General features: G+C 42.4%; 2 protein-coding genes across 12 annotated transcripts in view; one reads left to right on the top strand and one right to left on the bottom strand.

Annotated features, from left to right (window-relative positions):
* Window positions 1-17,241, top strand: part of ARHGAP17 (Rho GTPase activating protein 17) — a 47,944-nt gene extending 30,703 nt beyond the window's left edge. For 2 of the 11 annotated variants that reach the window (XM_074840452.1, XM_074840461.1), the window contains exons 8-20: window positions 629-697; window positions 858-939; window positions 3,033-3,160; window positions 3,555-3,666; window positions 4,234-4,315; window positions 4,775-4,855; window positions 5,550-5,663; window positions 6,007-6,098; window positions 6,236-6,392; window positions 7,607-7,849; window positions 9,873-10,036; window positions 10,439-11,056; window positions 16,319-17,241. In XM_074840452.1, coding sequence (XP_074696553.1) covers window positions 629-697; window positions 858-939; window positions 3,033-3,160; window positions 3,555-3,666; window positions 4,234-4,315; window positions 4,775-4,855; window positions 5,550-5,663; window positions 6,007-6,098; window positions 6,236-6,392; window positions 7,607-7,849; window positions 9,873-10,036; window positions 10,439-11,056; window positions 16,319-16,449 — 2,073 coding nt within the window. In that variant the 3' untranslated portion in view covers window positions 16,450-17,241. Of the gene's footprint in view, window positions 1-628; window positions 698-857; window positions 940-3,032; window positions 3,161-3,554; window positions 3,667-4,233; window positions 4,316-4,774; window positions 4,856-5,549; window positions 5,664-6,006; window positions 6,099-6,235; window positions 6,393-7,606; window positions 7,850-9,872; window positions 10,037-10,438; window positions 11,057-12,006; window positions 12,055-14,081; window positions 14,127-15,985 lie in introns of all 11 variants that reach the window. The other 9 variants (XR_012625207.1, XM_074840459.1, XM_074840455.1 and 6 more) reach the window with 9 other exon arrangements.
* Window positions 17,242-17,365: 124 nt separating this feature from the next.
* Window positions 17,366-21,067, bottom strand: TEX47 (testis expressed 47). Its single transcript, XM_074840386.1, has 7 exons — window positions 20,963-21,067; window positions 20,798-20,870; window positions 20,017-20,120; window positions 19,587-19,651; window positions 18,545-18,743; window positions 17,935-18,094; window positions 17,366-17,508 (listed from the first exon to the last, which is right to left on the bottom strand). The coding sequence occupies exons 1-7, from the start codon at window positions 21,065-21,067 to the stop codon at window positions 17,471-17,473; spliced, it is 744 nt and encodes a 247-aa protein (XP_074696487.1). The 3' UTR covers window positions 17,366-17,470.
* Window positions 21,068-21,175: the final 108 nt, after the last annotated feature.

Raw genomic sequence — 21,175 nt, 5'->3', positions numbered from 1 at the left:
GCTAGTGGATCTCTGTCTTGAATTGCTTTAATTTAACAAGGAACTTTTTTGGGTTTTTAAGATGGGCATTGAACGTTATTTTCTGTTTTGGTCTGAGACAGTTATAAGAAGGAACTGTATCTTAGCCTTGACTGAAATGTTCAGGGTGTCTGGATGCTTGAAGCCGCTGAGTAGCCATGCAGTGTGAGCTGCCTGGATGAAATTCAAGCTGCTGACATAAAAGGAACATTCTGACTATTACAGCTCTGAGCAGTTCACATTCAGTTTCAGTTCTCAGTTGTCGAATAGTACATTATGCCACAGTTGAGCTGAGCACCAAAACCCTTTCAGTAGTACTTGTCTTTATATGCAGGGATTGGCTGTAAATAACATACTGCCATACAATCCAGTTGGTGATTTAAGTGGGCAACTGCTTTGCTCTACAGGACAAAATTAGGCATTTTGAATGAATTTTGCTTGGAAGAACACATGTAGCAGAGTAGGTGGATTACTGGCTTCCTGTACTGCCGGAATTGATAGTTCAGACTTCCTGCAGGCAAAATATAGAGAAAGACAGACGTACATGGGTTTAAGTTGAAAAGCCCCTGTAAATTTGACATGCTGTTTTGCATTCTTTTCTTTTTCAAAGGATCAGCTAGCAGCAGACATGTATAACTTCGTGTCCAAAGAAGGGGAGTACGCTAGATGTTTTGTTATGGTGAGTACTTTCCCAGTATGACTTTGATTGCAGCGTGTACGTGCATAGACACTCAATTCTCAAAGATGACATTTTGTCTGCTAAACCTTCTAGTCTTGTATTATGTGCTCATCAGAGGCTAATGCTCTTTTTGTTTTTAAAATGTGGCTTCTGTTCTCAGTTATTAGAAGCACAAGCAGATTACCATAGAAAAGCATTAGCAGTCATAGAAAAGGTCCTACCCGAAATTCAAGCCCATCAAGGTAAAGTAACCTGTGCTCTGGCTGATGCTTCTCCTTGCCTGTGCCACCTATGCACAATATTCTCCTCCTTTATCTTGATTCTCTTGCATGCAGACTTACTTAATAAGGCCATTTTGATCTACTTAACAATTTTACATTCCCAAGCATAATTCCATCTTTGTGTTCTCTGGAGTTCTCCAGCCATATTTTAACACACTAATAAAATATTAAGGATCTGTCTGATACCCAAGAGAGTAAAGGAAGGATCTTTCTATTTGCTTGCACTTCTTCCTTGATATCACGTGCCCTTTGCTAATTCATACCTGGCTTTTTAGGCCGATGAAAGTTTCATTGTGATTTAGGAACTTTTTAGGGTCCTTGCTTCTCAAATTACTACTAGGCGGTTGTCAGAAAAATTCCCCTTATTCTAAGGAGCTTGACTTTTTTCGTCCTTTTATGCAATCCTTTTTCCCAGTGTGCACACTGCACTAGAGCTGGCTAATGGAGTGTTCATGTTACTGTGTGGAGTACCAGCAGTTAAGAAAAGCTAGCAATACAGCTGCATTTCTTCCCCATGCTACTAAGCTTTCCATTGTCAGTGGGAGTTAAGGTGTGTCATTGATGGTTTGGTATGAAGATGCACTGTGTGTCGTTGAATTGCTGTCCTAAATACTGGCTATACTGTCTCTTAATTGCTAATTGCTTGGAACAAGAGGTAGACTGAACAAAGTCTGAGGAAAAACATAATCGAAGCTGAACAAGGCTCAGGTATCTTCAGTTATGGACCATGTGCAAGCTGTAAAAGATGAAGCATGTAAATATACAAATAAATAGAAGCATCTTGCTGAAAGATGATATAGAATGTCTGTAAATGTGGTGGGAGATGAGGTAATGCAAACAAACGATGCTTACACAGCGTCAGGGCTGTGTTACAGCTGTCTGGAGGGTTCTCTGTACAGACACGACTGCTTTCACTCGTTTTGTTGTCGCTCAGCTGCTTTGTACAAACTCCTCATATGACAAATGCTTCAGAACAGATCAGCCTCCTAGGAGGCGGGCTAGCAGGCTTGGTGTCTACGTGGTCCAGTGTCTAAGATCCAAGTGTAGTGCATGACTTCAGTTGTGTTTCTAGCTGTTGTGTAAATTACTGTGACTTTGAACAATTACTGGGATTTTTTTTCCTAATGTTTGCTGTAACGTGCACAACTGGGGAAAATTACATGTGCCTCTTAAGGTGTGTTAATGAATGAGAGGAACCAAAGCCTTATGAGGGATATAGTTGATGAGGTTTTGTAAACAAAAAGGGTAAATTAAATCCTTTGCGGAAGCACATTATGTCTCTTCCAAAGTCTTCATCTTTCTTGACTTTTTTTCCACGTAAAAAGAATAATGCATCTGTACTAACAATAACCTTTTACATCTGCATTTTTTCAGTTAAGACAGCAGAAATGGGTGAAAAAATAAATTGTAGGAAGCAAGAAATTCACATTCAATTTGGAGAAACTGGTGCCAATTTTGACTTTCAAAGTTAAGCAACCATTGAGAAATTGAATTGAAAATTTGCAAGTGTTACTGATGAGCTGTTAATGTGATAATTGTAATGTAAGACATTGGGGCTATTAATATCCATTTTAGATTGCTGATTCCTTAAATCAGCAATAAAATTTGTGTTAACAGCTCAGCTTTTTATACACCTTAAATATAGTTAAAAACTAAGTTCAGCCCAGGTCATGCAATCTGGACAAAATTTTTCATAAAGACTCTTGCACACCTAAGCCTTTTGGTGTCTTGGCGGATCAGAATTAATGTAACTTCCAGCCATGTGGTGGCACTTGTGTTGAGGCCTGATGGAGCATGTGCTTCCACTTATACAAAGGATTTCTATGTGATATTCCGGCCAGAAAGATGCAGAAGTATTTTTTTTCTTGAACACCAGCAGGCTCATTTTCTCTTTACTCATGGTATAAGGGACTTTACCAATCAAGGGCTGTAAAACTCCTACTGTATTCTGAAAATTTCTTTTCTGTACTGGAGGCTTTCTTCTTTTCTTGTCTGGGACATAATTCAAGTGTTTGTTAGATATTTTGCTCAGTGTTTTGATACTCTCCAACTAGACAAATGGACTGAAAAACCAGCTTTTGGAACTCCATTAGAAGAGCATCTCAAGCGCAGTGGTCGTGAAATTGCAGTCCCTATTGAAGCCTGTGTAATGATGCTTTTGGAAACAGGAATGAGAGAGGAGGTAGGTAACACCGTATCACATGCTATGAAGGATGGGAAAAGAGCTCGAACTCCTGGACTAGTGTCTGTACTTTTTAACAAGTTGCTTAAGTAATTTTGTTTATTAGTGTCGATGATAAGTCTTCTGCAACAGAATAACCTGCAAAGATACTTCAAATAGTGCTGAGATGAATGCACCTAGAATGAAAAATTAGGAATGGGCCAAGGGTGAGATGTAACCAAAACATTGTCGATGGCAGTGACACGTGAAGAGCCAGCTAGGTCATAACAGTACTATAAGGAGAAGACACCAAACTTGAAACTGTTCTGAAAGACGCTGTCATAAAACTTCTGCTGTTTCATGCTTGTACTAATGTGTTGTTAGCAGTCAAATACGTTTTATTTTTAATATGCAGGGCTTATTCAGAATTGCTGCTGGAGCCTCCAAGTTAAAAAAGCTGAAAGCTGCCTTGGACTGTTCAACTTCCCAGCTTGATGAATTTTATTCCGATCCCCATGCTGTTGCAGGTATGGTGAATGTGCTGAATCAAAACCGAGTATAAATTAATACAACGCAAGTTTATGCTGTTCATTTAACTGTTGACTTGCTGCAGCGTAAGGTGTTGATCTCTGCAGATAAACTATGAATGAAAATAAATTGAAAGTGCAGTACAGTGAACAACTTAACACAGGTAAGTGTAGGGTACACATGCTCATCACGCTTGATGTGTTCATGTCTGCATGACAGAGCGGTGTTTAACATTCAGGTGATCAAAGTAATCCAGATATGATATTTCCTCTCATGACAAGAGTGTTAACGTGATCGAGGGAGATTAGAGCCATATGTAGGTCTTTGTTCTGAAGAGATGATTCATAGGTTTATAGTACATGTTTCTGTCAAATTACAGTAATTACTGGGAGACCTTTTCTGTGAAGTGTTGAGCAGATACACTGTGGAAGTGTCAGGTCTCCCCACTGTTTCACTGGAACTTGGGTCCTATTGCATAGATAAAATTGCACATCTGAGGACAGAATTTTAAATGAAGACCGAAAGCACCAGCTAAGCAGCTAGCCTGTTTCTGGTCTGCATTGCAGGGGCCTTGAAATCCTATTTGCGAGAGCTGCCAGAACCTCTGATGACCTACAGTCTGTATGAAGAATGGACACAAGCTGCAAAGTAAGCATACTAAAAATAGCTACATAGGAAAGCATTCTACATATTTTTATCAAATTTGGTTCTTCGTATATGAGTTCAAAAGAAAAGACCAAGCTCACACAGTTTACTTTCTTATTTCTGCTCTAACAAGTAAATATTTGGTGTAACAACTTGCTTTAAGTTTTGTGGTTTAGCTTAATACTAATTGCACAAAAATGTGGTGAAATATCTATTTTATGTTTAAACATAAGGGCTGCTTCAGACTATTGGCTGCATAGTGCTGATGCTTAAGCAGTTTTCTTTCACTGTAGATAGAGATAATTCAGGGATTTGACTAGCAGGTTACTGAATTACTGAATACAAAACAGTGAATTTATTTGGCATAAATGGAAGATTATACAGTCATCTTTGTTCAGTGCAGAAACAATGAATTTCTGATCTGAAAGTAAGATGTAACAGAATTATTTTTTTTCATTTCAGCATTCAGGACCAGGATAAGAAGCTACAAGAGTTATGGAGAATTTGTAACAGATTACCTAAGCATTATCATGCTAATTTCAGGTATGTATGAACGTCTGTTGACTTGCAGCACGGCCACTTTGATGCTAGAATACTACATTTCAAAGCTGATTAACCAAAACTCTAATCCAGGTGGGTTTTTTCCTGGTCAAATTCAGTTAGGTTTGTAAAAGGACATCCTGTTTCATGTATGCATTGGTGGTGGTCAAGTTAATTCACTGCTGACTGTAATGAAAGAGTGATACATGGAACCCTTCTACTTAAGGGTCATCCTGTTGGCAGCAGGACCTGACTTTTCACCAGCTGTGCTCTTAGTTGTATTTTCCAGTTTTAGAAATCACCTGGATGTATCTTACACGTGTTATTTTTCCTTTTGGTTTTACCTTTTGGGAATGAGTTGGAACAAAACCAGATTTGGTGACTCTTAGAAGTGTGGCAGTTCCATTATAGGATATGCAAATAGCTGTCGAGTAGGCCTTCTCAACCTAAATGTTCTTTTCTGAAAATATAATAGTTCTGTTTTGCTAAGGTGGGAGATACTTTCCTTTCTACCCAGTTCAACTTTTCTGATTCATGAGTAGAAACTTAGTAGCCAGCTACCAAGTGAGAAGGCTGTTCATCGTATTTCTGGGGTTTTGGGAGCTATCTTTACAAGTTCTTGAATTTTTACTTAGTTGCTTTCAACAAAAAATGCTCTTTAGTTCCTGCTGTTTAATTATTTCTTTCCTTTTTGTAGGTATTTAATCAAATTTTTAGCAAAGCTTGCACAGAACAGCGATGTTAACAAAATGACACCCAGCAACGTCGCAATAGTCTTGGGCCCCAACTTGTTGTGGGCAAAGAATGAAGGGTAAGGTGTTTTAGGAAAGCTACAAACCAGAACTTCGATGAAGCTGTAGCATTTCTTGTCAGATAGCTTTTAAATCATGTACACTATTCACAGCAACAGACTATTTGTCTAAAGAATATTTCAAATGTTCTTTCAGCCTGTGTCTCCAGATCCTTTTGGGTGTGTGTCTTTTTAGGGGTGTTTTCAAATGCTGTGAACATTACTGAATAGTCTAGGTTGCTCTTTATGTGGTACTTAGGATACATCATGCTTAGCATAATTTGTCATTTAATAATGAAATTTTAAAACATTTTTTTACTTTGATAGACCTCTGTATAAAGCGTTCTACCAATTTCTTCTGCAGATCCCTTGCTGAAATGGCAGCAGCAACTTCAGTCCACGTGGTAGCAGTTATTGAGCCAATTATTCAGCATGCAGACTGGTTCTTCCCTGGAGGTAAATTCTTGCCATAGTTAAAAGAATTTTGTATTTGTGATAACCCAACGCAGGTAAACCTCCAATAACATCGTTGCATTGAGGCACCATTTTGTATATGCGTGTCTTAGGATGCGTTCTGTCTGCCTCTCTTTCAGATCAAGATTTCAACGTGTCCGGGGCATTTGTTGCAATTCCTGCTGTTAATTCGAATCACTTGTCACACACTGGGAATGAATATGACTCTGGGACACTGGAACGGAAGAGGCCCGTTAGTATGACTGTAATGGAAGGGGATTTATTGAAGAAGGAAAGGTATGTTTCATTCTCGGGTTAGGTTTCAGTTGTTAGCCCACTCCTGAGAGCTGGGCTACTGAGGAGGCTGTAATCGGACACACTTCTGTTGGTCTCAGGAGGAGGATTTCATGGAAATACTGTAGGTAACAATAGTGATTTATTTCCCCCTGTGTTGTTGCAGCCTGAGGAAGGTTCAAAGGTAATGTACTGGTATTTGCTTCCAGTTATACTGTATGCATGGTAAAAACCAAGCAGATAATTACTGCTTCCAGTTACCATTTTCCTATTACAGATTTGGGGGGTCTAAAATCCACTGAAACAGAAGGGTATATAGTAGCATCTGTCAGTGTCTAACTTCTGATATTCCATGGCTTCTTTTTCAAAGCCCATAAGCTGAGGTGGTGTTACCTGGTGCCTTCATGATAAGACTTCTGATGGTACAGTATGCCACAGCAAACAGTAGAACGCTAAAAAATAAAAACAAAACGTGCTGTTTTCCCATATAACATGTAGTGTAACGTTCATTTATTATCACTCATATCATGAATATTCAAGTGATGTGCTGTTTTGTTTTTAGCTGTTTATGCAAATGTTAAATTGTTACCTGAATGTTAACTGTAGCTAGCCACATGCAAATTTATCAGCACTGACAGAGGAAGAAGAAAATCGATCCAAGATTCACTGTCTTTAACACAAGAAGAATAAGATTAAATTCTAGAATGAATGTGCTGTATGCATTCTAAAATCTGTTAGAATTTTAGTCCATTTATCCATAGTTCTCCTTTAAACACAAATCATAGCGTATATCCAGTGGCTTTTTTGTCTGTCGTGAAATCTGCACTGCAACTTAGTGTGTGATAGAAACAAAATTCATGTGGCAAAGTATATTCAGTGAGGAGGTACCCTGGTGTGTAAGGAAATGTATGTATTTCCATGTAAAATTACTGAGTCGTTTGACCTCATTGTCATCAATGTCTGTCTTCAAATGTAATTGAGTAGTTTGTTCCACTTACGTTTCGCTTACCCCTCTGTGTGGATAAGCCAAATAGCGTTGCATGTCTTAACATTAATGGTGTTATATGCAGCAAGTTGAAGCTTTCCTTGTTGCTGCTTTGCATGCTGAGCAACAGGGGTTGCATTTGTCTTCGTGGGTTGTAACATCCAGTTGTCCTGTTGCTTTAGTGACCTGGTGTTGGCTGGCGTGGTGTGTTTACTCTCTCTTCTTTCTGTAGCTTTGGTGTCAAGGTTATGGACTTCCAAGCGAACCCTCGGAGGTGTGGCACTATAAATAGAAAGCACACATCCCCTGCTTTCCAGCCACCACTCCCACCCACGGAGGCTGGCGTGCTCGCTCAGGCTGGAGCGGAGCAGCACTCACAAGCTTCTGTGGCTGAAACAAGCCCAGTGGGTGCTGGTTTTGCTCTCTCTGCTGGCACAGCAGAACAGTTACAAAGCCCAGGAAATGAGGATGGCAGGTAAGCGGCACGGCTTCTGCTGGCAGTGGCTTAGCAGGCTGCTTCAGCAGCAAACTGATGGGTCGGCTGGTTGGCTCCCAGGGCCCGCTTCTGGTGGCAGTGCCTGTCCTCGGGGGGAGCCAGCTGAGGCGTGGGCAGCAGGAGCTCTCCTGCCATGCCTATTGTTCCAGAGTTACCTGCTAAAATAACATCCGTTGTTCTGCACGTTCCAGAACTGATCTTCTAAAATAAGAGAATTCTTGGGGAAAAAAGATGGTGATGAAAAATACTGAAAAAGACCGTACTTCACTATCCATATTGACCTTTCCAAGTTACACCCGAGAGGTGTCCACACAGTATGATTATCAGTTTGCTGCTGAAAGAACAAAACCTACCAGTGGCAATACTAGAAACCCATTGGTCTTGTTTGTTGTTTCTTGTACACGTTATCTGGATATGTGTCTTTTTTTTGTCTGTAGCAAGTGTTAGTGATGACCAGACTTACTTGCTAGAAAACTGGAAGTCAATTTACCATACTTCAATACTAGTTTCTTTAGGACAAGCGTGTATACGGACTTTATTGCTACTTAATTACTATGGGAACCTTGTGTAATCATGTCCCCAGTATTAATATACACGGACTCCAAGACTAATGGCAGTAGCCTTGACTCTTCCTTTCATGTATGGTGAAAGCAGCACTTTGCTTTCAATATTTTGTGGTCTGAGAGATGTAACAACCACATGTAGTGCTCTCTAAGCGTTGCCCTCTCGCATAGCGTCTTGTGGTAAAACACCACTGTGGGGTTTGATGCAGCACTGACTCTTTTGCAAACAGCTTTTGTTCTCAAGTGACATTTTAACATTTTTTTTTCTCATTCGGAAATCCCCCACAGACTAATATTTCCTCCACAGATGTCTTTTGTGGCAGAGCCAGCTAAAATGAAACCTTGAGGGTAGCGTCTAAAAGCTGCATTTAAAATCTGCACAAACTCTGTGTTCAAGTAATTGAAATTTATTAACAGCATCTGGAGAAATTAGGATTGCACTGTGCCAGTAGGTGACTGAAAGGTGTTAGTCCTTTTGAGATGAGTGAGGTGCTGCAGGAGGCTGTAAAGATAGAGGTGAGTGCAGACTGCAAGTGCGTAGCAAGAGGAGGGGGCAGTGCTCGGTGCCACCTTGGCTGGTTCGTACTAGAGTGCTGTGGTTTCCCCACTTCTGTTGTCTTTGTAGCCAAAGGTCAGGAACAGCTGAGATGTCCTGATCTCAGTCTCAAAGATTTTACAGGGTTTGGTCTCTGGAAACAGTTCTGGTCTCCCAGCAAGGTAAAAACTTAATTCCAGGTAGAGTGGAGAGAAGACTTCAGCCAGTCAGTGAAGGGACACCCGGCTCTTGCAGTCCCTGGGCCCCGCAAAGGCTCTGGGGATCTCAGCAGAGGGACTGCATCCGCCTCCCCCATGTCCTATGTGTAGCAAGATGGTTCATGTCCTTTGTGGGTTTTGGTGTTTTTTCTGGCAGTTTCACCGGTTGCCATCGCTTGGTCCTTAGTAGCGAGGTCCGGCAGGTAACTGCCAGTGAGTAGGATGTGGTGCTGCGACAGAATATTGAAAAGGCAAACAGTAATGGGGGTGATGGGTGTATTTGAATGAGGAAATTGGGCAAGTAGTTTTGTATGAACTTTCACATTGGGAGTCTGTTTTTAAAGGATCTGCAAATGCACTGAGGGTGCGTTAGCACAGAGGCCGTACCCCTAGGTATCAGTATTGCATTCAAACAGGTACTGTGACACTGCAGAACATGGAGTCCTGATTTAATTTTGGTAATTAACCTTTTGTACAGGCTTGCCTAAAGCCTACTGTTCACTTATTTGAAGAGCTGTAGCAGCGTTCAGGCTGTGAGTACATACCAGCCAGTGCAGAAGTTATTGTGATGAAGAGCTTGAGGGTCAGAACTGTAGCACAGTTCGTAATGTAAACCTGAACGGGCGCAGCTGATCTGGGCAAGGCATTTTACAATCATCTTCTAATTTAGGATTTTTAATTTTCAGTACCTCAAAATCGAAGGACAGCACGTCTTCAGCTACTCCTCCACCCGTGAGAAACGGCGGGCATGCGGGCACTGCCCAGAACCAGTCAGCGAGTAGCATTAATCAGCTTTCTGTTAATCAGCCACAGAATGCGGCAGGTCCCAGTCCCCATTCCATGAGGAGAGGTGCGTGTTTCATTTGCTTTTCAAGCCACTAGTTTCCAGTTCTTTATGTACCGCAAAAATGCTTACTAAAATAACTTTATAAGTATCTCTTATCGTAGACAATGGTTTACTCTGCTTGCATTTTATTAAGGCCTTAGCTATAAATGCATCTTTGACTTTTGGACTTTGGTGAATGCTGGTAGTAACGTTACCAGTGCTGTTTAACAAAATCACTCACAGGCTTTTGATTCGTAAACTTGCGTACCCATTTCTGCAGCTTCCTGTTGGTATTGCTTTTATTAGATAATACGCCATTTTATTTTGATAATGTACCCAAGTGTTCTTTCGTGCTACTGATTCCTTTCTTTCAGGAGTTTGGTTTTGCTTCACACAACCATGATGTCTCTCCTCTTCTCTTCACAGCCGTGAAGAAGCCCGCGCCTGCCCCTCCCAAGCCAGCCAACCCACCGCCGGGGCAGCCAGGAAGCCACACTTCTGCCCCTGCTGCTCAGCCACCCTCTGTCTCTCCGAAACCACCTGCCAGAAGTTCTTCTCCTCCTGCTCAACATGCAAACCAAGGAGCAGCCCAGACCTCCACTTCCCAGGTTTCTGCACCTCGGAGATATTCCAGCAGCCTTTCCCCAATACAGGCTCCCAGCCATCCACCACCACAGCCCCCAACACAGGCTACTCCTCCACTGCAGCCCAAATCAAACAGTCAAGCGTCGTCTCCTGCTGCAGCCAGCAGTGAGCATGGACCAGAGCAGCCCTGTTACACTCCTCCGCAGACTCCAACACCACCCGACACACCCCCGCTAGGAAAACATACTACTAGTTCCCCCTCGTCACAGCCACAGCCATCTACTCAAGAATCCTCCCAGTCTTACTCTCCCCCCCAGAGCGGTACGCTGCCGCGGCCACGGCCAGTACCAAAACCCAGAAATAGACCCAGTGTTCCCCCCCCGCCTCATCCTCCTTCTCAGCTGGCTGGAGATGGTATTATTGCAAATCCCACGCAAACAGCTTCCAAAATAGTAACAGGTGAGTGGATTCTTTCCTATTCGGAGGCTCCTCAAGAAGTAGAAATGGAGAAAAAAAATGCTGTAGCTGAATTGGGGGGGCAGAGCTGAAAAGCCCAGATAACAGTTAAAATACTAAATTGCTGATTTCCAGTTAAAAGGTCCACCTGCCTGTTCTGTGCATGAGGATTTGGGGCACTTCCTCAGTGAAGGTTTTCATTCCTGAGGCAGAAGGGTTTGGGGGGAAGCATAGATGACTCTGCTTATTTTTTTCCTGCTTTGGAAGCAAAACGCTATTATAGCACCCAGCTCTCCAGGGCTTTCTCCAGGCTCAGCACCATGGCGGTCTCAATTATGCATCTGTTGCCAAAAAGCAAATATTTGGAGGAGGGAGAAGCGGTAGCCAAGGGCAGTATATTTCAGCACATACAGAAGATAAGAAGTGGTCACTGGTACCTGTTCTAACAGACAAGATGCTAACACAGGGAATGTTTTACCTTATGAGAACAAAGTCTTCTGATGTGCTTTAAGTTGGGCACCCAGAAGCTGAAGGATTGCATATGCTGAACCGTATATCTTAGGCCAATTTCTAGGTAGCTCTTTGTATTTTAAATGCAGCCTTCTCTTTCAGTTTTGAGACATTTGTGAAGTAAAAGAGAAACTTTGTATTCTGACAGAAATTTCATGAAGCTTGTAGTTACTACTTTGATAGGGATAATGTTAATTTAAGCCTTGGGGGGAAAAAACCGCAGCTGCTGAAGACAGTCAAAACTAGCAGATCCTGAAATGTTCCCCTGCTGAGTTCCTGCTTATTTTAGGAAATTCTGAAGGAAGAGATAATGAATTTAGGAGACTAATGCTTTTAAATCTACTTATATTTAATAATGGTTAAAACTTCCCAATGACACTGCAGCTTCTCTAGAATAAGACTAATGTATTGGAATGCAAAGTATAAATTCTGTTGCCTAACAGCTTTACCCCATGATGCCTTCACAGGTGGGGATGGTTACTGCGAATAAGGTTTGTACTTACCAGAAACATGCAATATAAGCTAAAATGCTCCTGCACAGCAATATTTTATTTGTAGCTTTATTTTGTATATGCGCTTTGGAATATGTGCTCTCTGTCAACTCTGTGTTATCTCATTACTACATATCATTCTGTTTGTAAGAGATTTTAAGACCTAAGCTGCTTAATTTGAATAGTCCTGTGAACATTAAGCTGTTCCTTAAATTGTAAAAGCATCTATAATGAAGTCAAAAACACTTCACACAGTCACCAGAAGTGCTAATCCACAAGTCAGGTGTGAAGCAGTGACTCATTCAAAACAGGTTTGTTCTCATCAGTGCAGGCAAATATTGGAGCTCATGTTCTTTCCTACAATTCAGTGGTTTATGGTTGCATTTTCATGTAGCTTTCACTTTAGGTTTTCAGTTATTTTTAACTACTTGGAATTTATTTGGCAAAAATACATGTTCATGTGACTAAACCCCTTTGCAGCAGAGCACCCAGCAGCAGCATCTGCATTCTGGCACGTTTGCGTTTGCATTCTGTCAGCTCCAGCCTCACTAATAGTACTGGTCTGTTCAACCGCAGCTGCCAAACAGCACATTAATCACCTTACTGTTCTGATGTGATGGGGTAGAGGTGCTACCTTTTTAAGGTAAAGACTGCATGACAGGCTGAAAAAGTTGAGGCTGCATTCTTGAATTATCTCAAGATTTGACTGCTTACAGGGAAGATACTGAAGTTAGTATTGGATTGAGAAGTCAAGCTGGAAGTGCAGTTTTCTTAAATTCTAGCAGTAAATGAGCTGCTTAGGCAACTAAAAAGTAGCTTTGCTTTTTAAAATAACAGACTTTCCTTTATTGTACTTCTGTTCTTTTTGTTGGTATCTTTAAAATACAAGAGCAATTTATTTCAAAACTGAGTTCAGAAGTAAGGCTGGGGTCTGGATCTTTCCAGCACTTACAAATAAGTTAAGAATGGGAACTGTGCTGATGAGTCAAACTTCAAGGAAAGACTTAACCTTAATTTCGAAGTTGTGTTTCATAGGTTGACCATATTTGTTTTCATTTTGGAATTTTTCTGGTTCTGAGAAAGTTGCTTTAATGATAGCAGACAAGCAGGGTTTGTTTTACCCCAGTGTAACTGGAGAAATATTTTGTCTCCTAAATAATACCCAGCTGGTGTGCAGGGGGCTGCTTTGTTACTGGGGGAGTTCCAGTTACCCAGGGCGAGCATCTGCCAGAGGGGAGTGACTGGCACAGCGGCCGTGAATTACAGCCTAGTGCTGACTCCTGTTCAGGGAAGTCATGGCCAACTGCCCTGTAGTCTGGGTAAATATAAAAAAAATACAGAAATCAACAGGGTTGAAATGAAAGAGCGTTAAAACCGGAGAGACTTAATGCCATTCCTTTCAAGTGCAAAGCGTAGCAAATTGGCCATGGAAGTTGTGTACAGTAAACAGGATGAAAGCTGCTGTGCAGGAAAACCAGTAAAGGAAAGCTGCTGATGAAGGATTCTCTAGCAAAACTGATAAAGGAACCTAGAAAATCTAGTATGTTTTGCAAAAAAAAAACCAACTTGAGGAACAGTTGAAGTGATACCCAGGCTTACCTACAGCAGTATACTCAGTACAGGATCATCCACTTTTTCCAGATCAGTCTTTTTTTAAAGGATTAATATTTGTTCTGAATTAACACCACTGCATATTACATAAGGGTATCTGCTCTAACATTTACACGTGCACAGATAAGCACTTATTATAGACTGACTTACCTAACTCGAAATGTGAAATAGATGGTTTTAACTTTAACCTTAAATATTAGAGCGAGGGAAGGCAGATGGGAATAGTGGAAGCCAGAATTAAGTTGCCAGCAAACTTCATAATATCAGAATGGGAATTCTGAATAGTTTTCAGGATACTGTTGAATTCCTTTGTCCCTGTACTGGCCTTTAGTAATGCCTCAAATTCTATTTATGGTATTAAAGTAATAAGCCCTAGAAAAGAATATTCTAATCAAAAATTTTATTAAATAATCTAGATGTTTGACCTGCATTCAGTAGGAACTGTATTGGAAAGTTCAATGGTAAGGAAAAGGCATATGATTGGCCACAAATGTTGCTAATTCATAATCATGTCTGTGCTAATGCCCACTACTAACCTGTCACAAATAACACTGCTTGCTTGCATTATCATTAGCGTGGCATGCAAAAAGAATGGCTGTTTGATGCTCGCTCTTACATTAACGTACTAAAAGTGTTGGAGACTAGAATGTGTAAAGTTGTTTGTGTTTTGACTGGCCAGTTTCACATTGTACTACTTCCATGTACAGAAAATCCAATCTAGAAATCCATGTTTTATACAGAGGTTCATTCTGTATTTGATGTAGCTGTACCATTGTGTGTCACAAATACTCCTGTCCTGTGTCCCCTCATGCTTTCAGTTACCTCCTTTTCCGATTCATCCTTCAGTGTGCAGTCGTAGTAGGGAGAACTTCTGTGCCTGCATCTAAAGCTGAAGTACACCCTTTAAATGGAGGTTCAGAGGTAACAAACAGTAGGTGCTGTGAGGTGTTGGGGAGAACGCAGCGCCTCTGCTGCTTGGCTCTGCTCAGCTCTCTGAGGTCAAGCTGCGTGTGGAACATTTTGAGTAAGAGAAAAATGAAAGAAGAATTCGGGAACTTGCCTGATTGTTTTGTGTTGTATTGCTTCTGTTAACAATAGTAAAAATGACTAAAAACATCTAAAGTTTAAATCAACTGACTTTAAAAGTACTTAAGTTTTCATTCCTTGTAGAAACAGCAGTTGCACAGTGTAGCAGGGATAAAGGAGAGCTGCTGGTATGAAACTCTGTTTCGTGGATTGGGGACTTAGTTTAAACACATGAATGTGGGGCAAAGTGAAAAAGTTTGATTTTAAAGTAGCCCCAGTAATTATTTCTTCATTGCTGTCCAAGGTCTGTTGAACAGGGGTTGTCTTGCAGGTGCCAGGACTGATGGATTGTTCTGTGCCTTTGGGATGATTTCATTTAGCACTCAAATACTATCTTAGCAGAACATGGTATCCCCGAGACTCCAGTACAAGACCAGGAAGAAAATGTGTAGTTCACACCTCACAGGAGAACGTGAATCCTGGGAAAGTTGCAGCAATACAAATGTGAACACTGAACTGCTTAATCAGTGTCTGGCCATAAAATGATGCAGTTCCAGCCGCTATCTTGTGTCCAGTGATGCTGTTAATCACTGCTCCTCGCGTGAGGCTGGCTGGCGCTCTGGTAGCAGGCTGAGGAGGGGCAGGGGAGCCTGCACGCAGACTGGAGTTCATGTCTGCTTTCACCTCTGCCATGTCGTTTAGCTCAGACTTTCAACTTGAACATTTATAAAGTAACTTCTGGGCTAAATTTAAGATTTAATGGTTGAGAGATGAGTCAAAGTCGTTATAGGATGCCTGTCTATGCCACCTGTGTTTAAAAGAAAGGCATTTATTTGGATTCTTTATTGATATAAGTGATCTTAATTATTTTCTATTTGGGACAGCTGCTGGATTGCAGTAAGTGATGTCGTGGCATATTATACATTAGCTTTCCAAAATACTGACTTAGTATTTTCAGTTATGTTTTTTTTGAACTGTTACGGATTTTTCTAGTCTTCTAACTACCAGGGCAGTCAGTCACCAGAAATGCAGCATTTTGAGGTCCTTCTTGGACGCCTTGGCTTGACCAAACTTCTTCCCCCAGAAGAGGCAGAGAACATGATGTTCCCCATTATACACAGGAAAGGGGTTTAATCTGCATTTGGTTTAAAGAATTTCTTTCTCTTCTTGTGGCAGTGCCTCCTTTTAGAAGCAGTAGGAGCACGTATGGTGTCAAAAGTCATGGGTGGTGGTTACCTGGCTGCTGATTTAGGTGCCAGATTTTTTTGCTGAGTGACCATTGTGTTTTGAGCAGGAAGTCTGGAGTGACGTAGCACTCATAAGGGGCACTGAGGAATCTGATACTGAATTGTACTTGCTGTCTTCTGTTCTTCAGAAAGCAATGGTTTTCTCTTATTATCTACCAGACTAAAAGGTATGGAGGAGAAGCAACTCATAAGCTTTTTAGTTTGACTTAGCCTTTCTGTGTCCATGTGTGCACGTGCACATACGTGCCAGCCCTCTGTTTGAAAAGCCTTTGTTGGTCTTTCCTTTCCCTTTTCTTTCTAAGGACATGCACCAGAAATGCACTAGTCAGTGAGATGTCACTGTCCGCGCTGCTGATCTTGCTGTTCCCTTTTTTGTGCAGACTCTAATTCCAGTATTCAAGAACCACTTCAAAACCCTTCTTCAGAGCTTCTTACAGAGCCAGCGAGCAAAGAACTGCACAACCACCTCATGCTCGACATTGACAACGACACGGAAAGCACTGCTCTGTAATGGAAACTCCAGCTTTTGAAAGGTTCCTCTCCTGGTGGGAAAACTAACAGACCTGACAGTGAAAAGCTTCTTTTGACGATATGGCAAAACCATGTAGAATTGTGACTTGTGCAACACAGAGAAAGTGATTTAGCCATTCAGAAGAAGTTTAATGATCTGTCTCTCAGCAATGGTTTTCCAACTCTTGGATGGAAGGAATTAATTACTGCAGAAACTTGCATAGGAAGCATAATTGCTGCTAATTCAGATGGTATTAGCAGAAATTCCAAAAGAATAAGAAGCAGAACATTAGTTATTTAAAGTGCATGTATTATGGAAATAATCTTTTTAATGTCACGGTTAGACTTTTATTTCTAGTTCTTAGACATTACAAGGAGATGCCTTGCAAGAGACATTCCCTCACTGATTTGCTGCAGATTCTTTTTAAAACATGAACCAAAAAATGCCAGAGTGCTGGTGGTGACTGCTGGTTATCAGTCGCCTTGTCAAAACTGTGGATGTATTCTAGTGCCTTGAAGGACTGTCTTACTGTAGGAGGAAACTTACTGTATCTTTAATCATTTCATTGCTACTTAATGATCAGTACTTAATACTTATTTCATAGTTATTTGTATTAACCAAGCCTGCTTTTGTTTATGTGAAACTTGCAACTGTTTCGAGATAAAACTGTGGAAGTGGGTTTTGTGCTTTCATTGAAAACGGTTGAATTTTGAAAGAACTTTGAAACAGCTGTTTGGATTCGTCAGTTGGGTGAACATTTATAAAATTAAAGATTGTCTTTTGTCAACTCAAGGCATCTTTATTCAAGTTTGTGAGTAACATTGCTTTCAGCGGACACTGAAGGTTACAGAGTCCTTCCCTGGGCTTTGCGGCTCAGGAGTCGCTGGTGGCTCAGCTGCTTCTCCTAAGGACTGTAGTGGGAGCATCCTGGGAGTGAATGTGCATCTGTTCTTTACTGTGTAGATTCACCTTAAACAGAGATGAGGCCAGCTGCAAGGAGGAACGCTGGATACAGCCTGTGTCACACAGAGAAGTGAGATGGAACAGGCCATACAGTTTCTGCGAATGAGAGAGAGGGAGAGGAAACTAGTCAATTCAGGTAACATTCATATAAATAGTTTAATTAATTTACTCAACCTGTAAATTCCTTGATACTCCATAATACGTTTTATTGCAGTTACTAAGCTAGACCTCGGGCTTAACTACAAAATAAACTGCATTTCATAAAGGCTTTGACAAGGCACATCGCATATATTATAGTTGCTACCTTCTTGGTGCCCCAGTTTGCAATCCCAGTGGCTGCCCAGATTCCTGTTCAGAAATCTCTGAACAGGGGAGATGACCCCCAGTAGTGGGTGTAGTCCTGCCTCCGCTGCTACGCTAGCGCTGTAACATTCGTGTAACTCAAAATTCAGCGTTAGGAGCCACAAGTTCTAGTTCTGTGACTAAATTTAATGTTTATCTCTCAAACTGTATGCAGCGTACCTGAATCCAGGGCAGGTTGTGAAGGACTTAAATAAATTCTCAAAAAATCTTCGGGACTTGCACATTCTTCAGCGTTACACAAATAGTTAATTGTCTCTGCCGGGATTAGCAGCTCGGGTGCAAGAGTGTGTACATTCTCATTCGTATCCTCACTGTCATCCTTGATAATAAACAGCATATTTCAATACAGTTAGAGTGAAAGCACAGGGCTGTGATGCAGTTAAAGTTGAGGCAGTTTGCCCAAAACATCAGGGCTGGGGCTGCTCCTGTGTTTACCTGGCACAACCAGGAGTGCAGTGGTGGGCAGGGGTAGGAGGTGGGGTGAGGTATTGGCTTCATGAGTGGCTTTCACCTGACTTCAAGCTCAGCCGGTGCAATTAATTAGCTAATCAAATGGCAGCACAAAATAACTACAGAGGTCCGGAAGGAAGCTTGGAATAAAATAATGAGGTTTTGTAGTGCTTTAACACTGCTGCTAGAATCTGCTCAGGTGTATATGCTTGTAAATGCTGCTTGAGAGACAAGTGTGGCTGCTTGCTTGTGTGGTTTGGGGGGATTTTGGTGAGGTAAACTAGGTAAATTTCTTAGATCCCAGTTATTTGAAGTTTACCTCAAAATTTTGAATACAGTCTGCCAGTTTGGGTAGGAGGGCGAGGCACTCTGCGACCACCTCCGCCGTGGACTGCGCTTGCGTCAGGTCCTGTGGACGTGTCGCGGGAGCCGTCGCTGTTGCCACGTGCCAGTCTGGGAACAGTCTGGTGGGGATGTTATGTGCCACCACTAAAACTTTAATTTCCTGGAGTAAAGCACTGTGTGGAAAGAGTGAATTCCATCCTAAAGTACAGCAAGTTGTTATCAGATGGTCAAGTTTCATGAACTACAGAGTGAGTTGTTGTTTGCATTCCTGTGCTTGAGGACTGTATGCAGGCAGCATGGTGCATCCCTGCCACCCAGCCCCCAGAAACCGTTTCTAATTGTGCTCTGAGGTACTGTGCGAGGGTCTTGAGTGGACTGTTGGGTGTAGGGGTAAGAAACGAGCAAAAGAGCAGTAGGAATTCATGCAGAGTGGGATGGTAGCTTGCTTTGACAGGAATTCCATTCACAGCAAAGAAAATGATGTGGCTTTCGTGAACCTGGATCTCAGTGAATTAATACGGGGCCCTAGAGAAACGCTTGGGTTAAGCTAAAGACAACTGTTGGCTGAACTCTGTGGGACTGGTTAGGTAGTGCTGAAAGGGCAGATAGCAGGCTGGAAGGCAGTGACTCACGCTCTAAAGATGATTTCTGGTGTTCCAGTACGTACATCTACAAATGTTTACAAAGCAGGGTACAGAAATCATACAGCTGATTCCTAAGGATGGAATTTTCCTGGTTTGTGAAACCTATGAGGGCTGTTGACAGTTGAAGTCTTGGTGTCTTGAAGATGGGCTCCGGGGCAGAGGCCTGGGGAAGGACCTGCTGGCAGCTGCTCAGCTGCTGACTGCACCCAGAAAAGATGGTAACTGGGAAACGTTAGCTCTTTGGTCAGCAGGTGTTCAGTGGGAGAATAAAAGCTTGATGTAGTCGTAGCTAATGTTCAGTTTAAGCTTAAAGAAGCATTTTACCACTTCTGTTCAAATTCTGTTTCATCTAAGGTAAGACAAAACACTTACTTGTGACCTTGATTTTGGAGAGAAGCTAAATCTTGGATGATGAGATGGAGTGTGCTACTGCAGGACTGCAGAGGAAAGGGTAGAGTTTTTACAGAATTGCGTATTACAAACTAATTCGTGAATATAAAAATAATTCATCAGCTGGGCTTTCCCTTTGAGTCGCAGGCACTAAGGACAACACGTGTTGCTCCTGTTATGTCTGACAGAACATGTCATCTAAGTCAGAATAATGTTCTGGGACAGTTATCAGAAGCAGGGGGTGGAGTAAATCCCCAAGGTAAGCCACGACCCCACCACAGCGTTATGCCGGTCTTTAAGCCTATGTGTGCAGCAAGAGGTGGTTATACATTTGTAGTTAGCTGGATCTTAGAAGCCAGATTTGTACAAAAATGAAGGTTACTTGATCCCACTAGGAATTTGTATAACTTACCTCTACTACATGAAAGATACAGCTGGAATAGAGAAGTAGCAGACCTGAGACTTGTTCTCTTGAGTGGTCTTCTAATGCGTTTTCAAACAATCCTCTGTGATAACCTTGTTTCAAAAGAAAAACTGGCAGTTTGTCAAACGATTTATAGCGATAGCTCCAGCGCCGTAGTGTTGTGTGGTCTGTTCTGTGTTCTCTCTGCTGCCACAGACAACAGTCACAGATCATGCTTTTGTTATTCAGAAGATGGCATTGCTACCATGGGAATCTCTTAACATCCCCAGCACTGCTGTTCACATTAGTTCCTAAAACTGCACCAAAACCTGCACTATTTCAGTAGCTGAAGTCTAAAATTCCCATTAGCATTTGTTTGCAGATGTAGTTACATGGCTGCTGCTGTAGGGAGATCACCTGAAGGCCCCCATGGAGAGCACTTCAGAAGTCTTGCATGTGCACCTGAATCCTTGGCTCTGCTGGACATTAACAAAATACTATTTTGTTATTTTATTGGCTGCTACAAGGTGTGTATGTGTCACCACTCCACGCTGCACATGCGGCCACTCTGCACATGCAGTGCCATACACTTCTGTAGGTGATTTTTTGCTCCAACCATGCAATATTTAATGTGTTCTAAGAAACTGTATGACAACAAGTGTGAAAGGTGAGCACGGACGGCAGCATTCCCCCAGCCCCGGTGCACCACGGGCGGCCAAACCATGGCTGTGGCTGCCTGCCCTCCCTGCCCCGCACTGCGGGGGATTGTCCCTCTGGCTGGGTCACCCACCTGCCACCTCCTCAGCTGCTGTCCCCTCGCCCAGCTGGGCCACCACCAGCAGCCTGTGGAGCGGGAACCGGCCCTGTGGGGAGGAGAGGGGAGGCCCAGCCAGGCCTGCTCGCTGTGCCTGGCCCTCGCTGGGGAGCCCCGGCCCTGCTGCTGCCGCCTCCCCACCTGCACGGTGCAGTCCAGCTGCTCCCGCCTCACAGCCAGAAGGTTCTGCCGCTCTAGTGCCACCGGCTCCAGCGTGTCCTGCTGCCCCCAGGCTGCCTCCGCCATGGCTGCTGGGGCCTGGAGCCCGTGAGGGGCTGGTGGAGCCCGTGAAGGCCACAAGCAGCCACGCTGGGCCTGAGGCCTCAGGCAGCCCCCTCACAGCCCCCCACCCCC

The sequence above is a fragment of the Strix aluco genome, chromosome 15 (assembly GCF_031877795.1).
Source record: "Strix aluco isolate bStrAlu1 chromosome 15, bStrAlu1.hap1, whole genome shotgun sequence".
Lineage (NCBI taxonomy): Eukaryota > Metazoa > Chordata > Aves > Strigiformes > Strigidae > Strix > Strix aluco.
This window is presented reverse-complemented; position numbering and strand designations above follow the sequence as displayed.

Bases quoted from the DNA above. Each gene is read 5' to 3' on its own strand.
- TEX47 (XM_074840386.1), bottom strand. From the start codon at position 21,067: ATGGCGGAGGCAGCCTGGGGGCAGCAGGACACGCTGGAGCCGGTGGCA. The intron at 20,871-20,962 runs GTGGGGAGGCGG...TCCTCCCCACAG, and splicing joins AGCTGGACTGCACCGTGCAG to GGCCGGTTCCCGCTCCACAG. The intron at 18,744-19,586 runs GTAAGTGTTTTG...CTTTCCACACAG, and splicing joins CTCCAAAATCAAGGTCACAA to TGCTTTACTCCAGGAAATTA.